This window comes from Phalaenopsis equestris, unplaced genomic scaffold (assembly GCF_001263595.1).
Source record: "Phalaenopsis equestris unplaced genomic scaffold, ASM126359v1 Scaffold001345, whole genome shotgun sequence".
NCBI lineage: Eukaryota > Viridiplantae > Streptophyta > Magnoliopsida > Asparagales > Orchidaceae > Phalaenopsis > Phalaenopsis equestris.
Genome location: NW_018165784.1, coordinates 198,631 through 207,272, shown reverse-complemented (window position 1 = coordinate 207,272; position 8,642 = coordinate 198,631). Strand labels below are relative to the sequence as shown.

Here is an 8,642-nt window from a genome sequence, read left to right as displayed (position 1 = left end):
GCTCCACAGTTCAACGTGACTAAGCTAGTTGATTCTGCCACAACTCTTCTGAGTCATTGTGGTTCACAACACATTTTAACATTTCATTTGGGCATAATGAAACATAAATGGTGATTTGAAGGTTAATTATCACAATAAGTAAGTAAAAGCAATTTCATAACACATAACATTCCTACACATCCAACTTAATCTTCACAAGGTACGGTAAAGAGAATTACTTAGAAAGAATGAAAGAAACAACACACCAAAACATTAAAACAAGAGATTTTTACTATCCAAATATCTGCGACAGAATTGCAATAAGAAGGACACAATAAAATTATCTTCCTGTCCTTTACAATTACTTGAAAATGCTCCACCAATGCTCCTTTTTACTCCTGGCTACTGCTCCTGAAGGATCTCTCTATCCTCTGTCCTAGAAGAAGATGAAGAAGAAGGAGAAGATTCTACAATAAGCTACAAAATCACATCAATCTCCCTAAATTCACCAACCCTAGAATTACCAACATCAATCCTTCAACAACAATAATACCTCCCTTTTATAGACTCATTTATAGAAGCATAAAAACCCCCCATTACCTCCTACACAACTCTCCATGATTCTCCATGTTAGTCTGCCCAAACTGCCAAAATTGCTCCAGGCAGTTGCTGGCGCCTGGTGCCAGTCTCTCTATTTATATAGAAAAGCATGGGCACCTTGGCACCCAAGGGAGTGGCGCTTAGGCACCAGCGTTGCGGCTCCTTGGCGCCTAGTGGGTGGCGCCTAAGCTTCGCCTTCTCAGTTTTCCAAGTGAGTGAATGGTGCCTAGGTGCCCATGGGTTTGACGCCTTGGGGCCAGTCCTCCATTTAGCTCATTTGCTCCAAGTCTCCTCCACATTGCTTCACTTACAATGCCTATTATACTTGTAAAGAAAACATGAAAGTATGTTTCATTAAAGTGCAATTTCATGAATAAAAATGTGCAAAACATTAAGAAATTTAAACATTCTTTTCTACACATCAGTTGCTCCCTTGCTTGACTTTTTAGAGATTCAGATCTCTTTGGCCTTCTTATAAAGGTGGTTGGTGCTCTCTATTTCTGAGGATATTGTTGTTGGTTATGTTGGTAGATTTTTTGTTGAATTTGTTGGTGATTATGGTTGTTGTTGTTATCGCAGTTGCTGCTTCTGCTTTGCCTATTTTCATTTATTGTTTGTTGGTTGTTGTGGCTATTATTATTTTTCAATAGCTTTTCTAACTCGTGGCTTTAATTGTGATAATTTTTTTTGTCATTTTTTTTTTATTTGAGTTGTATTCTAATTCTAATTTGTAACTCACAGTTTTCTTTTAATAAAATTGAAGGTGGCCTTAATATTTTACCAAAAAAAATTCAATATACATTATAAATAAATTTAATATATCAAATTATTAATAATTTAAATTTCTAATTACTAATTCTCTTATTTAATACTTTTTGTAGCCCATTTAATTTGACGTTCCCATAAACTGTTTAAACTGCCCCGCTGACCTTTTCCTGCGTTTCCGGGAAAGAGCTCCCGTTCGGGCGGAAGAGAAGAAAGCAAAGCTGGCGCACGCACTCTCTCTCTCTCTCTCTTATACTCAAAACGCATAAATTTCCAATTGGAAAGACGCAAATTTTTAAACGGAACCGTCGGCTGAGTTGTCCATCACCACCAAAGGGTACTTTTTTTTTCCGAATTATTGGGTTTCGTCAGCCAGTAGAAAAAAAAAAGAGTTAAATTTGCGAGCAATTGCTCTCGAGGGTCCATAAATTGAGGTTTGGTGGTGGCCAACTGTACTGCGTGCTCATTAGAACGCTTTCTTCTTCACTGCTTTTGAGTTTGCAGGGCACAGATGGATAGCACTGCGGAGGACGTGCTGGAGATTCACCCCAAATCCGCCGTCGCTGGCGGCGTCAAGGACGTCTACGGCGAGGATCTGGCGACGGAGGAGCAGCTCGTCACTCCGTGGACTGTCTCAGTCGCAAGGTGAATTTTTTATGTTAGTTTATTATTCTTTTTTTTTTTCTTTTGGAAGTTTTTTGAATGAAAAATCTGAGGATCTCCATGTTCTTTCAACTTGAGCGTTATGATTTTATTTTCGTAGATTATTTCCATAAAAATCCTCGGATCCAGTGATTTTGTTTTGCTTTTTTTTCTTTGAATCTGGTTATGTTTTTTTTTTCACAAAATTGGCCTTTTTTGGTTGTTCTTTGATATTTTGTGCAGCTTATGGTTTTTAGCTGTTTCGGGAAATTTTTGCTTATGGGGTCTGACCCTTGAAGCCAGAGAATTAACAACTTTACACTCTTTGATTTCGTAGTCTTAACTGGCTTTGTTTGTTATAGAAGTTTTCCAAATTAGTTTCTTGTGTATGAGATTGTTTGCTTGTGTTAAAACTTGCTGGTGCTAGATTGTTGATTTCAACTTGAATTCTGTGGCAATTATCTCATTGTGACATTAGCTTTTCTTGATTGTCACTTTCATTGAAGGAGACTCAAATTTAAGTCAAATATCACTAAAAATTTGGATCAATTTTCCTAGCTCTAGTTGTAGTCAACAAGCCAATTAATGAACTATGCATTATCTTGAGTTGAATTTGAGCTGAGTCATGTATGGATTGATTTGAAATTTCTCGAGATTTAAATGTTTATAAGCGCATAACGTCTGCCTGAATGCTGTTGAGCTTAAATCTAGCTTAATGGTTCATGCCTCGCTCAAATTAAGCTTGCATATGGCCTGGTTTGGCTTGACTGGAGATTGAACTGAAGGGCTTTGAGCCAATCTTCATTCACGGTCAATCAGCTTGAGTTTGGAACTTAAAAACCCTAAATTTCAACTTAGTTTACGCTGCTACTATCATATGTTTATAAGATCTTTTTAAGAATGCGCATTATCTTTTCAAACTTTTATCCTAACAGATAATTATCGGAGGAAATTTGAATTCGAATCACTGCTTTTGTCATAGGTGTTATGTTTTATGAGTTGGCAATTGCTTAGGACACCTTAAAGTGTCTGAGGATATAATTTGGCATAATAATCGATTTTAGTTTCCATTGATCGGAATTTATTGTTGGTTAGTGGCTACACTTTGTTGAGGGATCCTCATCATAACAAGGGTCTTGCCTTCACTGAGAAAGAAAGAGATGCCCACTATTTGCGAGGACTTCTGCCTCCAATATCCATTACTCAAGAACTTCAGGTTAATAAATGCTGTTTTATGCGGAAACCTTTTTGTTTTTAGTTTAATTCACTTTATTCATTATTTTATATAGGAAAAAAAAATCATGCACAATCTTTCTCAGTATCAAGTCCCTTTGCATCGTTACACAGCTCTGATGGATCTACAGGTTTTTTTTTTTCTTTCTTCCTTCAATATTTTTTTTTTCTTTTTTATTTTATTTCTAAAATCTCAAAGATCAACACAAATTATCATTTTTCCTTCTCAGGAGAGAAATCAGAGACTTTTCTACAAACTCTTAATAGACAATGTTGAGGAGCTGCTACCGGTTGTTTACACGCCAACTGTTGGTGAGGCTTGCCAGAAATATGGGTGCATTTTTAGGCGTCCACAGGGCTTATACATCAGTCTTAAGGAGAAGTATGAAATCACTAGGCTAATTGGAGACTAGGTTGTTTTCTATTTTCTTATTTTTTCAACAAAATTTGTTGGTGCAGGGGAAAGGTTCTTGAAGTGTTGAAGAACTGGCCTCAGAGGAACATTCAGGTTATTGTGGTTACTGATGGTGAGCGCATTTTGGGACTTGGAGATCTTGGCTGCCAGGTAATCCATATTATGACATATTACTTGTCTAGTTCGTCCTTCTAATGCAAACTTTACATGTATGCTAATATTAAAAATAAAAAAAATAAAATAATCATTCTTTCAGGGAATGGGAATTCCTGTTGGCAAGCTTTCTCTTTATACTGCTTTAGGGGGCATTCGCCCATCTGCGGTATCTCTTTATCATCAATCAGTAATTCCAGTATAATTTTGTTGTGGTATGATTTACATTTCCCGTTAAATTTTTCCAATCTCAATTTATCCAGTGCCTTCCTATCACTATTGATGTGGGTACAAACAATGAAGAATTACTCAAGGACGATTTCTATATTGGGTTGAGGCAGAAGCGTGCAACTGGTCAGGTATATCTTCCTTCCATAATTACTGGTTAAAAGCAGGTCATGAACAATTTTTTGATCAATTCTGCTCAAATATCTAATGTAAGCTCTTTGTTTGGATAGGAATATTCTGAACTTCTGCATGAGTTCATGCATGCAGTTAAGCAAAACTATGGAGAGAAAGTTCTTGTTCAGGCATGTTTAATTTTAAGCCATAGTCATGAGTTCTCTATGTTATTAGATGAAATATTAAAATCTACTTTCAACTATCATTCCTAATCATTTCATGGATGTATAGTTTTAACAAAACCCAATTCATGCAGTTCGAAGACTTTGCTAACCATAATGCATTTGAATTGCTTTCGAAATATCGCTCTACCCATCTGGTGTTCAATGATGATATTCAGGTATGAGAGAACATTGTTGTGCTTCTAAATAGTCCTCAAACATTTCAACAAATTAATAAGAATATCTTCTGATACGCCGTAGAATATGCTCCTTATGTAAGTTGTTTGATAATGTAGGGAACTGCTTCAGTGGTCCTTGCTGGGGTTGTTGCCGCACTGAAGTTGGTTGGTGGAACCTTACGGGAACACACTTTCCTGTTTCTTGGTGCCGGCGAGGTCAATCACTTTCTACACATTAAATTTTTTGACATTTATTATGCTGGATAATGTTCCTGGTCTCATGAAGTCGTTAAATTTTCAGTCAGGAACATTCATACTTTTGCATTTATTCATAACCTTTATTTATTCTTTTTATCAGTCTTCTATTATATTTTATATGCTTAATATTAGCCCATCCTCTCCTACTTTGTATATTATATAATATTTTATATTACATATTGGTACTTACAGGCTGGTACTGGTATAGCTGAACTCATAGCACTCGAGATTTCAAAGCAGGTATTTCATCCTTCTATGTGTACTTTTTTTAATTACATTTTTAGAGGTACATACTATTCCTTCTGAAATTTAGTAAATTTTCTTTTCTATAGACAAAGGCTCCAATCGAAGAGACTCGAAAGAAGATTTGGCTTGTTGATTCCAAGGTAGAGAATTTTGATTTATGTTTCTAGTCATTTTAGGCATCTGTTCTTAAGTCGTGGAGTCAAAATGAAGAATATGTGTTGCGAAGACTCAGTCACAGGTCAAGAAATTTATTATATTTATGATTATTTTATTAAAGGGCATTTTGAAAAATTTACTATATTTTAGATCCCCTTTGTCTTATGTTTATATCTGAAATAATAAGGTTATATTCTCTACAAATTTAAATCATTGTGAAATTTATAGTGACTCCAACAATATGTAATCATCAATTAAGTTATCCTGAATAAAATTTGTGTGTGTGTGTGTGTGTGTTTTTTCTTTTTAAGGTTTACATACATACCACTCAATTCCTACGCACACCTAAACCTTAATTTTTACATACATATCACCTTAACCTAAGCATGAAAGATGTAGTTCACTTTTGAAAAGTTAAAATGGTGGTATTTCTTATGTGATATGAAATATTTGGGTGGCATAAATATAAAAAGCAAAGTTTGGATGTTAGATGTGTAAATACATATTGTGTTGATCTTCTTTCCTGTTTGTTTTATCTTCTTTTTCGCTCTCAAAATTTAAAATCAGTACTCTATATTTCCCAACATTTTAAACTCATATTTGCAAAAAAATAAAAATAAAAATAAAAATAAACTCTGGTTTAGCTATTTATTTCAGTGTTTTATTACATGAAAAGAAGAAAATTCTTTTATTTCTAGGGATTGATCGTCCGTTCGCGCAAGGAATCACTTCAGCACTTCAAGAAACCATGGGCGCATGAACATGAGCCTGTTGGTAACCTCTTAGATGCTGTTAAGGTGGGCTGATTCTACTTTTTGGCATTATTTTGCCTAAAATATCATCTGATGTGATCAAAGATAATTAATTGACTGCTGCAGCTAATGCAAAAAAGCTATTTTCTCAGGCAATAAGGCCAACTATACTGATAGGTTCATCTGGCGTGGGTAAGACATTCACAAGGGAAGTTGTTGAAGCTGTTGCTTCCTTCAATGAGGTATGTGAAGCTACAAAACAATAATTTTTTTTTAATTTTGTAAATGAATTTCTATTTTTTTGAGAGAGAAATGACAATATATAGATCTTATGTTAAAAATGCAGAAGCCAGTCATTCTTGCTTTATCAAATCCAACCTCCCAGTCCGAGTGTACTGCTGAGGAAGCCTACACATGGACTAATGTAATGCCATTCTCCTATTCTCTCCTGCTTGAATTCCAGCCGCTTTAACTGATTCTCGTGTGATTTGCAGGGTCGAGCTATTTTTGCGAGTGGAAGCCCATTCGATTCTGTCGAATGCAACGGCAAGGTTTATGTGCCCGGCCAGGTTGAATCATTTTTTCCTCGAACATTTGGAAAGATTGTATGAAATTTTGGTTTTTTGATGGCTTTGGTTGACATTCATTCCCATCTGGGCAGGCAAACAATGCTTATATTTTTCCGGGGTTCGGTCTTGGGGTGGTCATGTCCGGAGCAATTCGTGTGCATGATGACATGCTCCTTGCTGCTTGTAAGTTAAAAATCTATTTGGGATCACTTTTATTTTTAATTTTTTTATTAACATGTTCTTTTATTTAAAAAAATTACTTATTTAGTGATTTATTTGTATTTTTTATTTTGCTTTTGAAGATAAATTAACTTGCTTTTTAAAAAAGCTTAAAAAAAATTATTTTTAGAATAATTAATCATGTCATAACATATCAAAATAAAAAATAAAATTCAATTTTGCCCATATGTAGAATGAGTGAATATATATTTAGTGAGAATGTTAACATGTGCTTTTGGCCTCAACAGCGGAGGCATTGGCGCAGCAGGTAACTGAAGAGAATTTTGAGAAGGGATTAATTTATCCACCCTTCAAAAATATCAGAAAGATATCTGCTCATATTGCAGCTAATGTAGCGGCTAAAGCCTATGAACTCGGTGAGCCGGCTCGTTCCATATATATATATATATATATTTGTATTTTTCTCCTTTTAAATAAATTAATTTTATTGTCTTTTCTTCCTTTTTTTCTAACCTTATGTTTAAAAAATATATTTCAGGTTTAGCCAGCCATCTTCCACGGCCAGCTAACCTTGTGAAATATGCAGAGAACTGCATGTACAGCCCAGTCTATCGCACGTATCGCTGAACCATCTTTTGCGAACTCTGTTGTTTTAAAATGTTAACATGTTTGCCTATGTGGTGGACCTCAAATAAAGTTGATTTCGGTGTTTTGAGTTTTTTCATCACACCACGCGTGCGTGCACGTATACATATATATATCAGTGCTTTTCTTCGTTTGTGGTCTTCTTTTAAAGTTTTGGTAAGACGAACAGATTTGAGTGAGGAGCCTTTTGTTACTTGTGTGTTTTGACAAATATTAAAAACAAGCGAAGCCTGAGAGTTAATCAAGCAATCAGCATTTATAAAAATATATTAAGAATGATGCTGCCAATTACAGTTACAGTTACTTATTGACAACATAGAGTTTAGGTTTTTTCTTATTACATAAATTTTGTTTAAGAACATAAACATATCCCATTCAAAATGCAAAATTTTGCTACATAAGAATATCATGGTTGAATTTTAATATAAATGAAATTTTATAAATAAAAGAGTTGATTTATTTAAAGTATATATATATATATATATATATTTTTTTTTTTTTTTTGTGGCCATAGGTGGCCATAGTTGGCTTTGAGAATTTCTTGCAAATTTTAGAGAAATATTTTGAGATTGAAATGGATATGTACATTTCTCATTAGAAATCTAAGAAATTCTGATATAAAAATTCTACAGTGGTTGTTATTAAATAATACTTTATATTATTTTTTTAAATAAATGATATTATGTAATTGATTTAAAAATTTATAAAAAAATATTATGGTAGTACTTATTTAAAATTTAAAATTTAAAATATTAATTTTATTGAATGAAATTTGTATTATAGAAGAGGAGTTATATTGCTTTCAATTTTTTTTTTTTTTAATATTACATATAATAAAAATAATGATACAAAAAGTGTAGATAATAAATTGAATTTTAGTGCATAGGGAACGTTAAAGAAAGATAAATGGAAGAAAATATATAATATATTTTTCAAACATAGTACATGTATTCCTTATTATAAACTACTTGTGATCTAATCGATATTGTTCTACCATGTAGGATGTGATCATTTAGAGTACGTCGTGATTTATTCTATAAGTAATGTTATTGTTGCTCTAAATGCACTTCATCATAGTGAAAAAATAGATGAAATATGATATGAATTGTTGACATATTAGAGTGGCAATGTGCATTCAAATTGTTGCATGATATGTTGGTGTGTAAACAAGCAACTTGAACTTCCTTTTGATATAAGTTGGAAGTATTGATACTTGGTGTGTCACACAAGATGGCCTCGGACCAAAAGAGCTAAAGATAAAAATATTGATTGTCCAGATATGCCCCATGTGGTACTCCCCAATACAA

The 8,642-nt window shown here is 33.8% G+C and overlaps 1 protein-coding gene across 2 annotated transcripts; it reads left to right on the top strand.

The window, feature by feature from the left end:
* Positions 1 to 1,494: 1,494 nt before the first annotated feature.
* LOC110034108 (NADP-dependent malic enzyme-like) lies at positions 1,495 to 7,468 on the top strand. 2 transcript variants are annotated; one of them, XM_020738369.1, is made up of 20 exons: positions 1,495 to 1,681; positions 1,849 to 1,989; positions 3,082 to 3,202; positions 3,276 to 3,350; positions 3,450 to 3,601; positions 3,679 to 3,784; positions 3,891 to 3,956; positions 4,051 to 4,146; positions 4,246 to 4,317; positions 4,446 to 4,529; positions 4,647 to 4,745; positions 4,980 to 5,027; positions 5,120 to 5,173; positions 5,888 to 5,986; positions 6,094 to 6,183; positions 6,288 to 6,365; positions 6,436 to 6,510; positions 6,603 to 6,693; positions 6,978 to 7,106; positions 7,229 to 7,468. In XM_020738369.1, exons 2-20 carry the CDS (start codon positions 1,856 to 1,858, stop codon positions 7,315 to 7,317), a joined length of 1,758 nt encoding a protein of 585 aa, XP_020594028.1. In that variant the 5' UTR covers positions 1,495 to 1,681; positions 1,849 to 1,855; the 3' UTR covers positions 7,318 to 7,468. The 2 variants fall into 2 exon arrangements, with proteins under 2 accessions (XP_020594028.1, XP_020594029.1); XM_020738370.1 differs by lacking the exon at positions 1,495 to 1,681 and having other exon boundaries at positions 1,753 to 1,989.
* The last annotated feature ends 1,174 nt before the right edge of the window (positions 7,469 to 8,642 follow it).